Consider the following 21492-nt stretch of genomic DNA (forward strand, 5'->3'; position numbering starts at 1 on the left):
CAAACAGTACTCAGAATCCTTACAGAGGAAATAATCCCAAGATGTGGCGACCCACTTCAAATTAAGTCAGACAATGGTCCTGCTTTCATAGCCAAAGTGTGTCAAGATTTAGTGAAAACACTGAAGATTGACTGGAAGTTTCACATCCCATACTTGCATATAAGCCTTCAAAATGGGCACTTTTGACGTTCGGGTCGCACTGACTTTAATTGGGTTAGTTATCTGGGTCCAAACATTTTTGCTGTTCAAAAGTTCTGTGCGAACGAACAGGGGTCCGTTCGGCCCATCCCTACTCTCTATCCAGCGATGTCTACAAAAGTGTCAGCCATCCGAGATTCTCCTTCCTGATTGGCTGAGACACAGCAGCGGTGCCATTGGCACCTGCTGCTGTCAATCAGAGTCAGCTAGCCAATCACAGGAGAGAGGGGGTGGGGCCAGGTCAGGGCTCCGTGTCTGACTGGTGCCCCCATAGCAAGCTACTTGCTGTGGGGGCACTGAAAAGGAGGAAGGGGCCAGGATCACAGAAGAGGGACCCAAGAAGAGGAGTATCCAGGCTGCTCTGTGCATATCCACTGCAACAGAGCAGGTAAATATAACATGTTTGTTATTTTTATAGGAAAAAAAATGAGACTTTACAATCACTTCAATTGAAGAAGCTGAAGTTAGACAATTGGCTACCATGCAGAGCTAAACCAGATTTTGCACTCCCCCGTTTTAGCAAATCGTTCCTAACCTGTCCTAATAAAGGGTTAAATAGCTCAAGAATTAGGTGCTACATTGTATTTGAAAGCACTTAAAATAAACTGTCTCGCAACATTGCAAGCTATTCCCGAACAATGTCACGCAGCCTGTTTATAAACCTGCTCCAAATAAACAAGGTAAGACTTTTTAAAAATGATTTTTAGTTATGCTGTGTAAATGAGAGCACATACAAGACATACCGGGGGTTTCTCCAATTTGATTGCAAAAGTGGAAATACACTATAAGGGAAAAGCGCTGCGTAACAAGTTTTGACTTTATTGTGGTCTGTCTCATGCAAGTCCTCCATATAGAAGATGACATCTGTGTAAAGAATACCTCCGTGCTTTCCTATACTGCACTCCTCTACCCTGTGTTTACTGAAATGCAAAATACCACCCAGTGCACAAGTCCCAGTATGTACTGGTTTTAAATGACAAATATGCTGCAAGTAAAGGCGTAGTAAATAACGTAAAAGATTAGCTGGGGGTCAAATGTACATGATTTAACCCTTTCCAGGTAAGGTTTACACTCACCATTGCAGGTTAACTTATTTTAGATCAGACATATTCTGATTATAGGAAAATCTTAGAAATGAAAAAGGTGATCGGACAAACATACTACTGAACAAATTATCACCATACAACCAGGTCTATAGTCTTCCGTGTGATTTGAATATTCATATGTGCCTGTGACAGCTCATTCATACAGATCTGGACGAGTTTTAAAGTTAGATGGTTGAGGGTCACTGGATTACCTATAGGTACTGTAGATATTTACTGTACACTGCGTCAATGATGTCATCGGCACATGCACTCTGAAGGAACGGCCGCCTGTGCTGTTTCCTCAGGAGCACGTGTGGTGACCGGCGGCTCACGCGTTCTACGTGGGAATGATGTCACGTGGCTCTGGTCGGTCACACGGCTGGAGTCTGCAGCCCCGGAAGGAAGACGGGCAAAGATTGATGTGGCCTCCAGCAGGGACGGTGCGGGCTTCGTTTTGCAGTGTCACATAATGTGCTAGTATGCGATGCATACTAGCATATTATGCCTTTACCTTTCAGAGAAGAAGAAAGGAAAAAAAAACATCAGGATTTACTTCCTTTTTAAGCCAGCCATAGATGGATCAAAATTTCATCCATCTATGGGCAGGCTGGTATGCAGACATAGCCAGCTGTTATCTATGGTGCCGTTGGCAAGAAACGGAACGCCTGTCCGTTTTCATCTGACTGTCATGCGATATGATCCGCTGGATGGATGGGGAATGTATCCCCATCTGTCCGTTTTTAGCAGACAGGATCGGATTGGACGCCAGCGGGTGCCATAGGGAGCTATGGATGGTCTGATCAGGTCTGCCTGAAAAATTGTCAATTGAGCCCCCGATCAGTCTGTCAGTGTGACGAGGGCCTTATTCTGAACAACATTTAAAAATGTGACCTTGAAAAAGGTAGGTGCTACTACTAAAAACGTAAGTATGTGAAAAAAAACATCCAAAAACCATATATAAATGAAAGTAAACAAGTGTGTGTAAGCCCTTGTACACACGGTCGGACAAAATTGATCGTACATAACGTGATGACGTTATTTCGTTACGACAGGACTATGTTCAGGCTAGTTGCCAATAGCTTTGGTCTAGGAATTTGATCTGAGCATGCGTGGCACTTTGTTCAATCAGAATTCTCTACAAACAATCGGACAAAGTCCGATTGGATCATGTTGTCCCAGCTCTAAAACTTTGTCCGTCGAATGGATCCCAACACACAGTCGGATTATCCGACAACACGGTCCGATCGGACATTTTCCGTCCGAATGTCCGACCGTGTGTACAAGGGCTAAGACATACAAAACAAATAATATGAATATAAAAACATAAAGTTCATACTGACCATTTTTTAATATTTGTCATTCCAACACCACGCTTAAAAACAATTAAATTACATCTCTTCTTCCATTCCAAAGAATGTGCTCCACCGCATGTGGAAAAAATGCTAACTCACCAGACCCTCTTGACCAATGAAGGCCTATCAAACCCTTATACGAATCCACCAAGGCACACTTGACTTCCAATATAACCATAGGCTCACAGGCTTCAACAATATACATATCTCATGGACAATAGTTAACATAAGCCAGGAAAGAATGATCTCATAGTGTAGTAGATTTATTGAAATAAAGCCGTATCAAAGTATAAAAAATGTGCACTCACATTCACATGTGCCTAAGAGGCACCAAAAAAAAAACAGCCTTTAAATCAAAGGCAACCGCACAACGCCGCTCACAATCGCCGACCATGTCTTTTTTTCCCGCTCAATTCGTGCCGCCCGCTATAGCCGACAACACTATTTTGATGGCGGAATGCATGGCCAGGTTAATTAGCTAGTGGAGTGTCACTTACCTGTTATAAGTATTGTTTTCAGTGGTCGGACCTCTAAGCCTTGTACTGGATATTGCAATGGGGAGTTTGCTTCAGCAACAATAAACTTGTCAGCTGGATTGTATGATCTAATAATGAAACAAAACAACATTTCATTATTAAATAGGTTACATAAATCAACTGTTACATCAATAACTGATTAAACAGACACCTTTTATAACCTGAAGGGCTACACATTACAATCTAAAAGCATAATGTATTGTAAACAAGGACCTGCCAACAGGAGATTAAAGCAATGCTAATAAGGGATTAAAGTTAACTCCAGCCTTTCCTTCAGTTCTATAGGCTTCTCTACTGCACTGAAATGGCTTACTCTGCTTTCACTCACACTGTGAGCGTCTCAGAGTGTGCATTATAAACTGCAGCAAGTCTGATGGAGCCCACCACATCTCCTGGTTGGAGGATGCCCAGCATCTTCCAGCCATTTCCTTTGCAGCCTTACTATCCCTGGTACACTCATTTCATTCATTGGTTTTAGGTTATTTTAATTATGGAGGCTCAGCATTGCATACGAGCTTTAACCACTTCAGCCCCAGATGGTTTTATCCCCTTCATGGCTAGGCTTTTTTGTGATATGTGTTTTTTTAACTGACAATTGCGCGGTCGTGTGATCCTGTACCCAAATGAAATCAATGTCCTTTTTCCCCCCATAAATAGAGCTTTTTTCTTTCTGCGGTTTTTCTTTTTTGCGCTATAAATCAAAACTATTTTTTTTTTACTTTCTGCTGTAATACATATACAATAAAAAAAAATTGAATTTCTTCATCAATTGAGGCCAATATGTATTCAGCTACATATTTTTGGTAAAACAAAAATCATAAAATAAGTGTATATTGATTGGTTTATGCAAACGTTATAGCATCTACAAACAACAGGATATTTTTATGTGATTTTTTAAATTTTTTGTTTTGTTTATTTTTTTACTAGTAATCGTGGAAATCAGCGATTTTTAGCAGGACTGCGACATTGCGGTGGACAAATTGGACACTTAAGTAAGACTTAACTAACACTTTTTTGGGAACTAATGACACTAATACAGTGATCAGTGCTCAAAATATGTATTGTTACTGTACTAATGACACTGGCAGGGAAGAGGCTAACACCAGGGGCGATCAAAAGGCTAAGTGTGTCCCTAGGGGGTGCTCTCTAATGCCGCGTACACACGATCAGACTATCTGGCGGACAAACCGCCAGAAAGTACGCCGGACTTTCTGAACGAGTGGACCTGCCCACACATGACCAGACTTCGGCGGGAGTCCGCTGTACTTTTGAAATTAATGGACTTGCCCACACACGGAGGAAAGTCTGTTCATTTTATGCAGTGTACACACAATCAAACTATCCGACGGACTTGGTCTGCCAGACAATCCGCCCGTGTGTGGGCTCCGGCGGACTTTTCTTCCCCAAAAGTCCGGCGGACTTAGAAAGTAGTTTTGACTCAAAAAAGCATCCTCTGGGACTGTGAGATCATAAGGGGCGGGGACATCACCCGGCGATATTCCTATATAAGTCGCCGCACACCACGTCCCTGTCATTGCGGCCAGAGAGGGGGTCGAGTCAACATCTCAAGGAAGAAGAACAAGAAGAACAAGAAGAAGAGAAGGCGACGGCGATAGAAGACCGAGCTGGAAGAAGGTGCGGAGGCCCGGCAAGAAGAACCGAAGAGGGGGACAAGACCCCCGAAGTCGGAAGAAGAGGCGGCGGCGACAGAAGACCGGGCCACCGCTAGTAAAAGAGCTAAAAGAAGAAAGCGGAGGCCTGGCAAGAAGAACCGAAGAGGGAGACAAGACCCCCGAAGAGGGGAACAAGACCCCCGAAGTCGGAAGAAGACCCCCAGGCGGCGACGAAGAAGAAAGCCGGGCTCCTCGGCTAGTAAAAGTGCTAGCAGAAGATAGCGGAGGAATCTGGCGAGAAGACCCCCCCAAGACGGAAGAAGACCCCCGAAGCTGTGCAATAAATTATTTTAAACCCTTGTGTGGTGTTTTTTTTTTTTTTCACCAGGTGAATGGGTAGGGGTACATTGTATAGGCGGCGTCATTGACTTCCTTCGCCAGTCCCGGCTACCTGGAGCTGCCTTCAAAATGAACGGACTTTTCTCCGTGTGCGGGAAAGTCCATTTATTTCAAAAGTCTGGCGGACTAGCACACGCGGCTGGATTGTCCGCTGGACTCGGAGTCCGGCAGACAATTTGAGTCAAAACGACTTTCTAGGTCCGCCAAACTTTTGGGGAAAAAAAGTCCGCCGGAGCCCACACACGGGCGGATTGTCTGGCGGACTCTGGTCCACCGGACCAAGTCCGTGGGATAGTTTGATCGTGTGTACATGGCATAACTGTGTGGGGGATGGTTTGACTGGGGAAAGAAATGGGTTATCTGAGAGACCCCCTGTCATTCAATGATTGTATTTGCTTTGTTCAATGTAATAGTCTTCTTCATCAGTTGACTGAAATGTTGGTTTTGGTAGCTGGCAGGGCTTTTATACCACCACTTTAGATTATTTAGCAGGTGGCCCTTTAGGGGCTGCAGCTTGATAGGCACTTAAAATATTTTAATTACAAAGAAAATGGTCCAAACAGCTCTTTAAAAAAACTCCTTTCATAATTTCTTTTTTTCTGGGAAAAATTATTTGGAAAGGAAATAACCCGACAAGAAATGGACCTGCAACCCTTGCACCAAATTCAGGCCACTGGTTCTCAGTCGCACATGTCGAAAACCACCCAGGGTTGAACCTAGGTCTAAAAATGAAATATTTGCTAGTTTCCCCCTCTTGTTCTCTTTTCTGGTATCTGTTGCCCTTGAACAGCAACTATTAAGATGAAAATATTTTTTTTGTTCAGTTTCACACATCTGTGCTCCTGTACTGACACAACATACAGGAAAGTTAACCACTGACATTTCTACATTTCCTTCCTTTTTCATTCCAAAAAATTGTTGGGCTAAAACACTGGTCTCCAAACTGCGGCCCGGGGTCAGAAGTGGCCCTTTGCTTGCTTTTTATCCAGCCCTTGGGACACTGCTTCATCCACTGATACCAACAATGGGATATAATTTCCTCGTCTGACACCAATGAAGGGACACAATTACTCTTAATGACACCCACGATGGGGCACAATTCCTTGTAATGACACCAACAATGGAGCCCAATGATACTAATGATGGGGTACAATTCCTCCCAGTGACACCAACGATGGGGCACAATTCCTCCCAATGACACCAACGATGGAGCATCATTTCTCCCAATGACATCAACAATGAGGCCCAATGATACAATGATGAGGCAAAATTCCTCCCAATGATACCAACGATGAGGCACAATTATTCCCAATGACACCAACGATGGGTCACAATTCCGCTCAATGACAACAACGATGGGGCATAATTTCTCCCAATGTTTCCCCCAATGACAACAACAATGAGGCTCAATCATATCAATGATGGGGCACAATTTCTCTCAATGACATCAATGATGGGGCACAGTTTCTCCCAATGACACCAACAATGGGGCTCAATGATACCAAGGATGGGGCACAATTCCTCCCAATGATAACAACAATGAGGCACAATTACTCCCTCTGAATCAAACGACGGGCATTATTTTCTCCCAGTGACATCGGGACCTTTTCTACTCCCAATAGCCAGATTCCAGACCCCCTAGCCTGAAGGACACAAAACTGGCTCTCTGTTTACAGGTAAGTACTAGGGGGGCTGCTGCACAAAGTAGATTTTTATAACTAAGACCTCTTTCACACTCAAGGTGCTTTTCAGGCGTTTTAGCGCTAAAAGTAGCACCTGTAAAGCTCCTGAAATGCACCTCTCAAGCATCCCCAGTGTGAAAGCCAAATGCTCTCACACTGGGGCCGTACGCTTGCAGGAGCAAAAAAAAAAGTCCTGCAAGCAGCGTCTTTGGGGCGGTGGCGGAGCGGTGTAACCACCCCTGACATTGAAATCAATGCTTTGCGGGTGTTTTTAACCCTTTTCTTGGCCGCTGGCGGGGTTAAAAGCATCCCGCTAGCTGCCAAAAAGCACAGCTATAACAGTGGTATTGCACTGCTAAAACTAGTGGCCTGTGCCCCAGTGTAATGCATAGAATGCATTAAGATAAAAAGAACTTCACCCTTTACAACTCCTTTAAGTGCTAAAACGTAAAAAAAATAAAAAAAAAATTGTTTTACTACTTTTGGCTACTGCTGGCATTGTGAGTGTTTAAAATAAATACAGACTAAAGCCTAGTACATGGGTTGAACGGAAAAAAAAAAATGGAGCAGCTCGCAAGGAGCTTTTTTTTACCAATTATTCTTACTATTCTTATTATTATGTTAGTGCATGCCGATTGGCTGATGGTTTTCCCAGCATGCTCGTTCGAGAGAAGCCACTTGTGAGATTGACTTCTGTTAAACAAGGGACCTGTACACAGAGACCGAATATCTATAGTGTAAAAGAATATCTATATGCCCCATTCAGATTCACTTAAAGTAGAAGTACAGCCAACGCTCGTTTGGCTGTACATCTCCTGTGGATCGCAGGAGTGCAGTTTGTTATGCACTCCTGTGACCCATTCTCAGCAGACAGCGGCTAATGTCACAGAGCCAGTCCAGGCTCGGAAGGATTGCGACTATATGGTTAGGATCCGCCCACATGCCTGGGCCAACACTCGGCTCAGCCTCTCAGCGAGCCTTCCCATTGAGCGTTAGGGGCAGAGCAGAGAGCCGGTGACTGACAGTCACAGGCTCTCTGCTCAGGGAGCTCTCAGAACCGAGCGATCATCAATGTTTGGTTGCTCGGTTCTCAGTCTTAGAGCAGGTAGGGGACAGATGCAATGCAGCATCGGACCGATGCGATGCTGCCTCCAGCTAGGTAAGTATGATTTAAAAAAAAACAAAAACAAACAAACAAACCCATACTTCTCTTTTAATGTGTTAGTAAACCCAAACAATTTTTTGGTGTCATTACAAGTAAAATTATGGTCTCTCCCCAGCTGTATAACCTTTCTATCATTCAAGTTTTTTACTGTAAGTAAATTGTTAGTAAATCCTGACTTTTCACTGGACTTCCCTACTCTGAGTGGCAACGCAATATTGTCCGATCCTGGATATCCTCCAAAACCATTCTCAGAACACATGCTCTTTCTTCTATATGCCCGTGAGGAAGATGTTGACATCCATATTCATGCTTTTGAAGCCCCCCCATGTGACACTTTCCATTAGCTTATGGGGCAGCTACAGCCAGTTGACTGCCATCTCCTTCTGCCCTGCTCTCCACGCAGCAAAAAGTGCCAAAATCAAATGTAGTTATTACCAACATCAAGTACGAACACTCTACAAAATCTAGTGTTTGCAGGTATGAAAGAAAATGAGCCTAATTCCAACATGGGTGTGTCTAGTCTGTAATTTCATGAAACGTCGGCTTGATATTAATCGTGGCTGCCCTACCAAGTATGAAGCTTTTAATTATGATACTAGTCATTTTGCTCAGTATGACTTTAACATCTAAATTTATAAAGACAGACCTTTAGGGTTCTAGAATATCCCTTTTTTAGGAACCACTCTCAAAGCAAGCCCTTCTACACATTTTTAAGTAGAACGATAGGCAAACTTTTTTTCTATTTTGGATAGTGCATAGTAGCCCATTATGGTTTGCCTTTGCAGGGAAACAAAGAGGAAGTAAACCCATCGGGGTTTACTTCCTCGTTAACATTCATTTTAATGGGATTGCAGTTAAAATGAGTGGTAAAGAATGCATTAGATAAAGAAAGATCAATGAGTATTTGTATTGCAGATATATTGCTATTTAATACATGGTTTGCAAGTAGAATCTGAATAACAGGCGTCACTAAGTGTGCATTATTCCCAGGTACAGAAACAATATGTTCTCAGCAGATGCCTGCAGTATGAAACCAGTAATTAATCCCCACTAGGCATTTATGACAAGCTATCTCGGATCATATAACCAAATTGTGGCTGTTGATTGCATCGTAGGGTAAAGAGCAACTGAATAAAGAGTAGTGCCAAAGCAACTAATCGATTATGAAAATAGATGTCAACTATTTTCATAATCAATTAATCGGCCAGCCGATTCGTTGGCCTGCATACAGAATTCATTATTTGTTTACATATCAGGAAATACAGTAAAGCACACATACAGCTCAGTACACTGTCCATACATATCAATAAGTGCCTGTGAATGTGTGAGGAGCAATGCTTCAAGGGACATGTAGTCCTAGGCAGTCACTGACATGATGTAAGCTGGTCCTTTTGTGGCATGGCTGAAATGCTGTGGAAATTTTTTTTTTTGGGGGGTTAAGTTAATTTTCATGGCAAAGAGGGACTTTGCAATTAATTGCAGTTCATCTTTATAAAATTCTGGAGTATATGCAAATTGCCATCGCAAAAACTTTGTGAAAATTATTATTTGTGTCATTCTTAAAACTTTTGGCCACCGCTGAACACTGTGTGCACAATTATTAGGCAAGTTGTATTTTTGAGGATCAATGTCATTATTGAATAACTACAGTGCTCTCGGTCAATCCAACATATTAATAAACCTCAAACCTGAATATATAAGAAAGTAACAGAGATGTTTTGGCTTTCTTAGGAGAATATCTATGTGTGCACAATTAATGTGCACAATTATTGTGCAACTAAATTAAAAATTAAAATGTTCCAATCTCATTTGATTATTTGCATCTGTTAAAGTGAGAATAATAAACAAACAACTCAAAATTTACAAATAAATATTTCTGACATTAAAAAAATAAAATCAGTGACCAATATAGCCATCCTTCTTTTTCATAAGCCTTCCATTCATGGCATCAGTTTCTTCATCTGTTGATGATCAACTTTCTGTGCAGCAGCAACCACAGCCTGTTCAGAGAGGTGTACTGTTTTCCTTCAATGTGAATCTCCTGTTTAAGAAGGGCTCACACGTTCTCAATAGGGTTTAGGTCAGGCAAGGAAGGGGGCTATGTCATTATTCTTTCATCTTTAAAGTGATTTTAAGTCTCATTTTTTTTTCTATAAAAATAACAAACCTGTCATATTTACCTGTTCTGTGCAGTGGATTTGAACAGAGCAGCCCAGATCCTCCTCTTCTCCAGTCCCTCTTCTGTGCTCCTGGCCCCTCCCTCTTGCTGAGTGCCCCCACAGCAAGCAGCTTGCTATGGGGGGACCCAAGCCAAGCTGCAGCTTTGTGTGTCCATTCAGACACTGAGCTACGGTTCGGCCCCGCCCCCTCTCTCTCCTGATTGGCTAACTGACTTTGAGCCAATGGCGTTGCTGCTGTATCTCAGCGAATCAGGAAGGAGAGTCCTGAATGGCACTCGTGGACATTGCTGGACAGAGATGGGTCTCAGGAAAGTATTAGGGGGATCAAGTAGGGCTGCTGCACACAGTAGAATGCATTAAGACCTTCTGACTTTACCACCCCTTTAAAGCGGTAGTAAACCCGCACATATCTTTTTTTTTTTTTTAAACCTGCAAAGCAAAAGGCATAATGAGCTAGTATGCACCGCATACTAGCTCATTATGAAATACTTACCTTAGAACGAGGCCCCGACATCTGGCCCGATCCACGCCGAGGGAGGTGACATGCTCCCTCGGCGTTTCTTCCGGGTATCGCGGCTCCGGCGCTGTGAGTGGCCGGAGCCGCGATATCGTCACTCCCACGCATGTGCGTGGGAGATTTCATTCCGGCCGCCGGCCACTGCCGGATTTTCAGGCCGAGAATCCCCTTGTGCGCATGCGCCACTGCAGTCAGCGGCGCATACCGAGGGGGATATCTCCTAAACCTTATAGGTTTAGGAGATATTTTTTTTACCTTTACCTTGCCTTATTATAGGCTTTCCTGTAGGTAAAAGTTTAAAAATCGAGTATACAACCACTTTAGGGCTTTTACTAGCTAGCCACATAGTGGAGTACTTTAATGCATGCAATGAAGCATTGTCCTCCATGGTTTTCGTAAAAGGTGCAGACTTTTTCCTGTACCACCGCTTGAAGAAAGTGTCTTCCAAAAAACTTTGATTTTGAGTCCATTTTCAACCCGAAAAGGTCCAACTAGCTAATTTTTAATAATACCAGCCCATCCCAGTACTCCACCTTGCTGGCGTCTAAGTTGAAGAAGAGCTCTGTGTTCGTTACTGATCCAGCCACAGGCCCATCTATCTGGTCCGTCAAGAATCACTCTCATCAGTCCATAGAACCTTTGAAAAATCTGTCACCAGATATTTCTTGGTCCAGTCTTGACGTTTCAACTTATGTGTCTTGTTCAGTAGTGATTAGTCTTCAGCCTTCCTTACCTTGGCCATGTCTCTGAGCACTGAACACCTTTTTTTTTTTTTTTTAACAAAGAATTTTTATTTATGTTTCAAACAAACAAAAAGAAAACAGAAAACAGACATGCGTCAGCAAGGTACATACATATTTTGAGTAGACAGATAATCAAATGTATCACATATAAGCACAGATAGTTCTTAGCAATATATAGAGTCACTAATCATTGCAACATGGAATATAAAACCTCCCCGAGACCTCCCCCCGCCACACAAAAAACCACATAAATTACAAAAAAAAAAGGGGGAAACCCCCCTCCCTCCCCCCACCCTCCACACCCCCCAGCCTAACCAATAGTCAAATGCTTCGCCTCAACCCAAGCCGCCCAAATCTTCCCAAATTTCCCAGGGCAGTTCCTGCCCAGATATGTAAGTTTATAAAGCGGCAAAGCCGCGTTCACCAGGGACTGCCACAGTTGTTTAGTAGGAGGGAGAGGTTGATTCCATTGCAGTAGTATGGCTTTCCTCGCATAGAGTGTAGTGTAAAAAATAAACAGTTTCTTCCCCCAGGAGATATCCAGAAAATCACAGATACCCAGCAAGAGAGGTATCGGGCTAAGTGGAATCGTAAGCTCCCCCACTGCATTAATATCGGCCAGGACCCCTCTCCAAAATCCCACTACCCCAGGGCAGGACCAGACCATGTGGAAAAAGTCAGCATCATCTTCTTTGCATCTGGGGCAGGTAGTCAATCGGTCAGGGTAAATCCTTGCCAGGCGTGCCGGTGAAAAATATACCCGGTGGAGGAACTTCAATTGTATAAACCTGTCCCTTGCCGAAATCGCAAGGGTCAGGTATTGCTGTATACCCTCCTCCCAGTCCTCCTCAGTAAGTTCCGGAATGTCGCCTTGCCAAAGCGCAAACAAATGGGAGATCCTAGTCTCCTCCGATACGGTCAACGCGGCATACACCATGGACAGTGTGCGCGTCCCTCCCCCCTCGGGACCAAGCGCCTCCTCCACCGCCGACACCCCAAGAGTCGCTCTAGATGGGAATTGAGAACGGAAGGCGTGTCGCAACTGCAGGAATCTGAAAAACATATGGTTCGGGAGGTCCCTGGCCTGTTTAATAGCATCGAAGGAGAGTAGCTGCCCCTGGGACACTATGTCCCCCAGTGTTATAACTCCATGCCTGGCCCAAACAATCGGATCCGGGATGGATTGAAAGTGGGGCAAGCGGGGGTTCCCCCAAAGGGGAGTCCCCGGGGCCCACACCCCTGCGCCCACCAACCTTTTGTTCACCAGATCCCATATTTTAAGCGTCGTACGCATCGGGAGGGTTATCCCAGGGTTAGATCGTGGTCCCCTATAGATCAGGTTCCTGAGCTCCGCATGAGAGCCCAACAACGCCGCCTCCAACGAGGACGCAGGGTTGACCGGGCCCTCGGAGAGCCACCACCTGACAGTCACTAGGACTGCCGCCCAGTAGTATTTCAGAAAACAGGGCAGTGCCAGACCGCCCCTCACAAGGGGCCGTTGGAGTGTTGTTTTAGCTATTCTAGGGGGCCTACCATTCCAGACGAAGGACGAAACAATGCCATCTAATTTCTTAAAAAATCTAAGCGGGATGTGGACTGGGGTCTGACGGAAGAGATAGGTAAACCGAGGAAGGACCGACATTTTAATTAGATTGACCCGTCCCACTGGCGAAAGCGGCAAGGACCTCCACCCAGTACACCTCCGGGTCAACTGGGTAACCACCGGACTCAGGTTAAGGGAAATAAATTGTTTCAAGTCTCTGTGTATTTCCACCCCTAGATATTTAAATTGAGAAACCCTCTGCAGTTGCCCATCTACTCGGGGACCGCCCTCACCATCATGTAGTGGGAATAGAATTGATTTCGCCCAATTTATACGTATACCCGAGAATTGTCCGAACCGGTCTATATGCGACAGTGCCGCCTGTAGGGAGGCTCCGTCGTCCTTGAGATACAACAAAGTATCATCAGCGTATAACGAGACTTTTTCCTGCAAAGGACCTCGGACAACACCCCGAACCTCAGGAGAGGAGCGGAGAATAGCCGCCATAGGTTCAATTGCCAGTGCAAAAAGCCCCGGGGACAGTGGACACCCTTGCCTGGTTCCCCTATGGAGGGGAAAGAGCGGGGAGAGGACCGCACCCGTACGCACCCTGGCCGTGGGAGCTCTGTACACCGCCCTGACCCACGAGATAAAGGCTGGACCGAATCCAAATCTACGGAGGACTGCCCACAAATAGTCCCACTCCACTGAATCAAAGGCCTTCTCCGCGTCTAGAGAGACCACAACCTCCTCCCCACCTTCTGCATCCCCCGAGGCCAAAACAGTAAAGAGCCTGCGAATATTAATATCTGTCCCCTTCCCTGGCATAAAGCCGGACTGATCCTCATGGATCAAGGTAAGTATAACCTCGTTCAGTCGCCTGGCAAGGATTTTGGTCAGCACTTTCGCGTCCGAGTTGAGTAGGGAAATGGGTCGGTATGACGAGCACAACTGGGGGTCTTTCCCAGGTTTAGGGATCACCACTATGATGGCTTGTGCCATAGATGGAGGAAGTTCCCCCTCACGAAGGGACGCGGTGAGCATATCATGTATTCTAACTGACATCTCCTCTAGGTAATACTTGTAAAATTCCGGGGGTATCCCATCCTCCCCAGGGGTCTTCCCCGGCTGCATGGACCCCAGCGCCACTCGGACTTCCGCCAGAGTAATCGGGGAGTCCAGACCGTCCCTGGCCTCAGAAGTAAGGGCAGGGAGTGTCACCCCCTCTAGAAAAGCACTTAACTCCTGCGCTGAGTACTGCACCCTAGATGAATAAAGGGCGGAGTAGAACTCTGCAAAGCAAGCGTTGATGGCAAGGGGATCCGTCACTATTGTCCCAGCACTATTCTGTATTCGAGGGATAGTGGAGATTGGGGCCTGCTCCCTCGAGATCCAGGCCAACAATCTCCCCGTCTTTTCACCCTGTTCAAAAATCCTCTGCGTCTGAGCCAGTTGACGTTTGCTTGTTTTAGCCACCCTAAGGAGCACCACCTCTCTATACGCTACTTTCATATCCTGAGCCGTGAGCGGGTTCCCCGTGAGGGTGAACCGGGTCTCCAGTTCCTGGGCCCTGGCTTCTGCCTCCTCTACCGTGATCTTATCATTCCTGCGCTCCCGACCAATGGAAGAGAGGTAGCACCCCCTCATATAGGCCTTGAAGGCATCCCAGACCATCCCCCCAGAAGCCGTGCCAACATTTGAGGCCCAAAATCCCCGGATTTCACCGCCCATCTCAAAGGCAATGGTGGGATGCTCAATCCAGTACCTAGACAAGCGCCATAGTCTATCCCTCTGAGGGGTAGAGGTTTGCAATGTACACAGCAGTGGGGAGTGGTCAGAGATGCCCCGAGGAAGTAACTCTATTCCAAGGACCCTGGGAAGCATGGGGGCACCAGCATAGACTAGGTCAATACGGGAGAGTGTGTTGTGGGAGGAGGAGTGGCACGTAAACTGGCGATCTGATGGGTGTTTCCACCTCCAGACATCCTCCAGCCCAAACACCTGTGCCCAGCGAGAAACTGGAGAGTCTGTGGCCCGGTCAGGCGTCAACCTATCCAGGGAAGGATTAGGAGGAATATTAAAGTCCCCAGCTATAACCACATTGTCAGTCTGGAATTGGGCTATCAGGGCAGTCAGTTTATGTAGTAGAGACAGATCCGCAGGAGGAGGCATATAAAGACCCACCAGCACCATTTCTATCATGTCAATTGTGGCGTGTACCAATACGTATCTCCCGTCCTTATCTGTGACTATATCAAGAGGCTCAAAATTAAGGGACCTATGGATAAGGACGCTAACCCCCCGGGCATAGCCGGAGTATGTGGTATGATAGTGGTATCCCACCCAGGGCCTCTTCAATCCCATAATCCTTCCCCCCACTAGGTGCGTCTCCTGAAGAATACAGATATGCGGAGCATATTTTTTCATGTAGTCAAAAACAAGAGAGCGTTTAATCTTCTGGTTAAGCCCCCTAACATTCCAGGAGAGGATCTTCAACGGAGCCATAATCTGGAGGGGCAGGGGGGACCAACGGATACGACCACCCGGCCAGGGTCGGGGCACAAATATCTCATCTTAAGTAATGCAATGATATACCTTATACATTCATTATAGTAGCACTGTCTATACCAGAAAACCTGAAAGCATGTAACAAAAAAACAACAAAATAAACAGAAAAAAAACCAGAACTCCCCTCCCTTCCCACCCCACACCCCAGAAAAACAGCCCCAGGGTGTTTGAGAACCCAAACCAAACATAATCAAACCCATTTAAAGGAGAAATCTCCCGCGGGGGCGGTGCGTATCAACCAGCACACCTAGGACAGAGTCTCCTGCGCAGAGTAGACAAACTCCAGCGCAGCCGCTTCCTGGAGGCAAAGGAAAAGAAAAAACAAGACAAAAGGGAACAACTCGTAGTGTATGTGGCGCCTCAGGTTGAAGTGCAAAATTCTCTTGGAAAGTTCCAAGGGCCCATTCTTAGTAACAACTCATCCAACAGGACGACAACATCGGAGTAGCGGGGTCCAGCATCATCAGTACAGAGTATTCACATCCAGAAGTAATCTTGCAAACCCCCCCGGGTATAAACTAGGGAGGGGGTAGGGCCCTAAGGCCCGGTAGACAGAATATGAAGACATGAACCTGTAGACCCCCCCTAAGGAGCATCAGAATATCAGGTCGGCTCCTCGCCCCCTGCCCAAAACCAGTATTGAAAAGGAGAGGGGCAGTCAGACCTGCCCTCCAAGTTCCAAAATGGAGGGACAGAGCAAGGGGGGGGGGGGGAAATCCGATCCGCGTGGCACTGGGCAAAGCTTGTGATGCTTGTGGACCCCAGTCAGGTAATCATCATCAAAAAATTTATCTCTGCTGGGGAAGGGAATCAATCCATCTGGAGGCCTCACTCGGGGCGGTAAAGAAACGAACGGATTCTCCGTCAATCACTCTGAGTTTCGCGGGGAACATCATGTTGTACTTGAGACCTTTGGTGCGCAGCTGGGCCTTGACTTGGTCGAATGTCCTGCGTTGCCTCTGCGTCTCCACAGAATAATCAGGAAAAAGCATTAATTTAGCGTTTTCAAAGCGCAGGTCCCCCACCTTCCTCGCCTCCCGAAGAACCAGGTCTCTGTCTCTAAAGTTCAAAAGGCGGAAAATAAACGTGCGTGGCGGGGCGCCCGGTGGGCCACGAACCGACGGCATTCTGTGCGCTCGTTCCACGACAAAATGGGGGGAGAACTCAGCGAGCGGGAGAAGTGTACGTAGCAAACGTTCGGTAAAGGCTTCGGTGTCACGGCCCTCCGACCCCTCCGGGAGGCCCACCAACCTCAGGTTGTTCCTCCTATTCCTGTTCTCGTGGTCCTCTGCCCTGGATTCCAGCGCCTTCACCCGCACCTGCAGGGTACGGAGGGAGGCATCATGGTCGCGGGTAACATCTTCCACGTCTCCAACCCTCCGTTCCACCTCGGCAAGCCGCTCCCGGTGTTTATCCATATCTCGCCTGATAAGCCCCATGTCGAGCTGTATCTGCTCTATCTTAGTGGTTAGGGTAGTCTGACAACCAGTGATCGCTTGCATAAGAGCTTGAAATTGATCATCACCCATCGGTGGCGTGTCAGCGTGGTCCGTTTGAGACGCCATGTTGGTGTAGGCCTGCCCGCGTGCCGCGCGGGTCTGTAGTGGAGTTCCCGGCGGGGTTCCCGGGACCGTATGCTTCTTCCTATGGGAACCGGAGCTACCCCTGCGCATCCCCGAGCCTCACCACCGCTTCACCGGCCCACGGGGAGAGATGTATGTCCCTAAATGCCGGATAAATAGCCTGCCAGGTGCGGAGCTCTCTGCAAACACGTCCTAGCTGGTTGCCATCTTGGCCACGCCCCCGAGCACTGAACACCTTGTACTTCTGGACAATCCAGGTAGGATGCAGTTCTGGAATATGACAGCACTGGGGGATAATTGGTTCCTGGTAGCTTCATGTTTGATTCTTCCTAAACTGTTGGCATTTAATATGTGTCTCTTTTTCTCAATGCGTTTCTTGCGACCCTGTTGACTATTTGCAACAAAATGTTTGATGGTTCTGTGATCATGCCCCAAAATCTTAGCAATTTCAAGAGTGCTGCATCCCTCTGACAATTTTTGACTTCTCATAGGCGGCTACCTCTCTTTTTTCCCTGAGGAAAAGAAGCTGCCTAATAATTATGCACACCTTGATATAGGGCGTTGGTCTCCTGGAGCCACACTCTCCCTCATTACACAAGTACACATCATCCGATATGCTTAAATCCAAAAAGCAATCAAGTTTATACAGCTTGGAGTTGGGCAATATACATAAAAATTATGATTTGGTCAAAACACTCACTTGTCTAATAATTGCGCATACAGTGTATATGCTCCAATGCTGCCTGGATTAAGCACTTGACAGCCTGCACCCATCTAATACTGTCAGACAACAGACTTATATGTTACCAGAACACCTAGAGCCGCACTAAAAGATATTGCATGGTATCGTGAGTAGTCCTTAGCAATATTGGCTCTCTTTTTTCACAATAATACTTTACATTAATGCATGGCTGGTGGCTGTACCTCATTTTGAAGTTACTATATTCCAGTTCTCTTCGTCTATAGGTATCCTCAAATAATGAAGGCTCCACAGCTGAAGTAAAGTTGACGGCATACGGTTTTCCAAAGAGCTCTTGTCTAAAAGGAATGTTTAGAGTGGCCTTAGCTTCACATTTGCAACTGTTTCTTGGCAAAAGTCTGTGAAGAGATACAATCCAATTAATTCACCCTGGCTGCAAATTAACGTCAGCAACAAAAAAAGCTCTTATACTCCAAAGATGATTCTTTGTAAAATACAATGGGTTTGAATTGCAGGAAGTATACTATTGAAATGGAACAGTAGGAACAAAATAACAGAAAATTACCTGCTTTACTTATGTGCCAAACAATTTTAGAGGATTACGTTGAAATTTCCCTATATTTAAAAAACTGGCCACAGGGATTACATGTAAGGCACTAAGTGATTTTCCTCAGGATACTGAAGGGAGCAAGTGCTAAAAAAAACTCTGCTACCTAATACAAGTACATTGTATGGTGAGGGCAGGAAGATGAAGCTAGAACAACTGCAATCATGTACTGCCGACAGGGCTGGATTAATGTAGGGGCTATTGGAGCTGCAGCTCCAGGCCCCTACCTTAAAAAGGCCCAGCCACCCAAAAAGGACATGGAAAGCAATGGGTCAATGGGAAGAGATCTCCCCTGATGGGCCTTGCATTCCACATGCACTGCCTGGGCAGGGTGGTGAGATTGATAATGGGCACTGCATGAGCAGTCCTAACAGAAGCCTGGGGCACGCCAATGCAGGGCTCTTACAGAAGTCTGGGGCTTCCATAGTGTTAGGCCTGCGCAGCTGCACTCTTTCAGGTCTGAGTGCACGCCGATGCGTGGCCCTTACAGAAACTTGGCAGTTGCCAGTGGCAATCAAATTCCAGGCTTCCCTAGTGTTATACCTGTGCGGCTGCGCACTTTTGAGTTTGGGCGCATGCCAGCACAGGCTCTTGGAAAGCAGAAGGGTGTCCAGTAAAAGGCCCACCAAAATCCTCAGCACCAAGCACATGATGCTCTTAATCTGGCCCTGACTGCCGATCAGCCATTCCCTATAACAGCCAGTTTTGGTGCCACCCACAGATCATGGAATTGGGTGATGGTAATCTTATGTCTATTACAACCCAAAGAGGCACATAAGCTAAAAAAATATATACTGTGCTTATATCTTTAAAATGCCCCTACCTTTTTGCCTAACATTATTCCTTTTTTTCTGAGCAGCCAGTCCTAATTCCATGACTGTTTTCTTTGCATATAGCAATTAAAGCCGTTTGTACAAAACATGTAAAAAAAAAGTATCTGCTGGTGGGGGGCAGGGTCAGAATACAGTATGCTATGTCTTAGGGGGAGAGATCGCTGCATTAACATTGCTTGTATTCATGCACTGATCTTGTGTATCCAGCTTTAGGCTTTAATGGATTGCTGTACCTTGGATGTTAATTACATGGCCAGGTAGACTAATGCCGCGTACACATGACCGAACTTTCCGGCAGAAAAATTCAGACGGGAATCATGATTGATTCCAGTTGGATATAACGATCGTGTGTGGGCTTCATCTGACTTTTTTCTTCAAAAATTCAGACGGACCTAGAAATAGAACATGTTTCAAATCTGCCTGATGGAATCAAGTTCTATTGGGAAAACCATTCGTCTGTATGCTGGTCCAATGGACCAAATACAATGCAAAGGCAGCTATTGGCTACTGGCTATTGAACTTCATTTTCTATAATCACGTTCAAAAGGAATGGACTTTGGTCCGTTCGTGTGTGGGCAAGTCCGTTCGTTCGGAAGTCCATCGTAACTCCGTGGAAAGTCCGTCAGAACTCCGTCGGGGAGACCGTCAGACCAATTCAATCCAGTGGCGTGTACGCTGCATAAGGCTGACTGTCTGTTAAGAACTGGTACCCACTGACCCCTGGAATATCCTTAATACACTGTGAGGTTGATTTACTAAAGGCAAATAGACTATGCACTTTGCAAAGTCCAGTTGCTCCAGAGATTGTTAATCTTTAATATGAATCTCAACCCCAAGTCTGTAAAAATGGCAGCTCCATGTCCATTATCTTCAGAGCACCCTGGAATTTACTGAACTCTATTATGCAAATGTCAAACACAGCTTCCATTGCTGACCTCTGGCCTGCTATCTCCCATTCCCTAAACCTTCCTATTGGCAACCAATTGCAAAAAGCATCCAGACTATCAAACAGGAAGACACAGGGGTGGGAGACGACAGTCTAGAGCTAGACCGCAAAAAACAGCATTTTACATGCTGCAACACTGTTCATCTCATGGCAGCAAGAATATGGAGGTTATAGAATTTGAAGGTAACTGAACATCTAATACAATATACATTAGTCATACATAATGATGTCAGATCTGTCAAAATAAAAGCCGTTTAAAGTATAGCAGTTATACATACTCTAAAACCTCTTCTTTCCATTTCAAGGCTATGTGAGCATATTTGTCTACAGGCTGTAGCACACTATTATCCAGAATGTCCTCAGGGATTTCTCTGTTCCATACGGCCACCACTTTGTCAGACTTGGTCATCACATGGAAGCAGAAGAAGCTTAATGGAACCAGCACTACCAGAATAAAGCACAATTTTCTGTTGGTTCTCATTCTGAAAAGAAATGAGAAAAATGTGTTAGTACATTTATATGCATGAACAAATATACACCTTTGCTTAGGGTAACCTCCGCCCGTTAACCACGCAAATAAAAAGGCGCTCAGCACCAAATGGTATGCTTTCTACCTGGGAGCTGTGGAATTTAAGCAGCTGTTTTAAAAGGCATTAAATCAATAAAACCACTAGAAAACGTTAAATAGACATCTACAAGATAAATGAATAAATCAATTCACCCGTAGAAACAACAGCGCATATTCCTCTATAGAGAGAAAAAAATATATATATGTTATTTGTTCTAGTGCAAACTATTGTTCTACGGAAAGCACGTGTATCCTCCACAATATAGTCATACAAAATAGTTATTGTCCATGATAACTGTCCATATGTCCAGATTATACTGAATAATCAAGATGGTTCCAGGAAAAGAGGAACTGAAACAGATTATCTATTTCAGTCCATAAACAAAATAAGAAGCAAAACTGAAACAAAGTATCCTGGTACAGATCATAAGGGGTATACGATGCAATCCTTCCTTAGCGTGATTAAACTTCCAACAGTGAAATGCAGTGTTCCCAAATTTGCTGGGGTACAATCTCAAGCATGAGGCGACCCCCCTTAGTTATATTCTTACCAGATGTGCCTGGTTATGCGGGCTCTCAGATATTACTCCTCATCGGCTGGATCTCATCCGCTTCATAAGTGCCGGGTAATTCAAGATCTCGGAAAAAAGCAATTGCGGGAAACAAACATAGCG

At 45.4% G+C, this 21492-nt stretch overlaps 1 protein-coding gene across 5 annotated transcripts in view; it reads right to left on the minus strand.

Moving 5' to 3' along the window:
- Positions 1-21492, minus strand: part of B4GALNT1 (beta-1,4-N-acetyl-galactosaminyltransferase 1) — a 213191-nt gene that overhangs the window by 68110 nt on the left and 123589 nt on the right. For all 5 annotated transcript variants that reach the window (XM_077483633.1, XM_077483628.1, XM_077483630.1 and 2 more), the window contains 3 exons: positions 20529-20732; positions 18089-18262; positions 3133-3239 (listed from right to left, as the gene is read on the minus strand). In XM_077483633.1, the coding sequence (XP_077339759.1) occupies positions 3133-3239; positions 18089-18262; positions 20529-20731 (484 nt within the window). In that variant the 5' untranslated portion in view covers position 20732. The remainder of the gene's footprint in view (positions 1-3132; positions 3240-18088; positions 18263-20528; positions 20733-21492) is intronic.

This window comes from Lithobates pipiens, unplaced genomic scaffold (assembly GCF_037356315.1).
Source record: "Lithobates pipiens isolate NorthernLeopardFrog02 unplaced genomic scaffold, aLitPip1_a1.2 Scaffold_16, whole genome shotgun sequence".
NCBI classification, from domain to species: domain Eukaryota; kingdom Metazoa; phylum Chordata; class Amphibia; order Anura; family Ranidae; genus Lithobates; species Lithobates pipiens.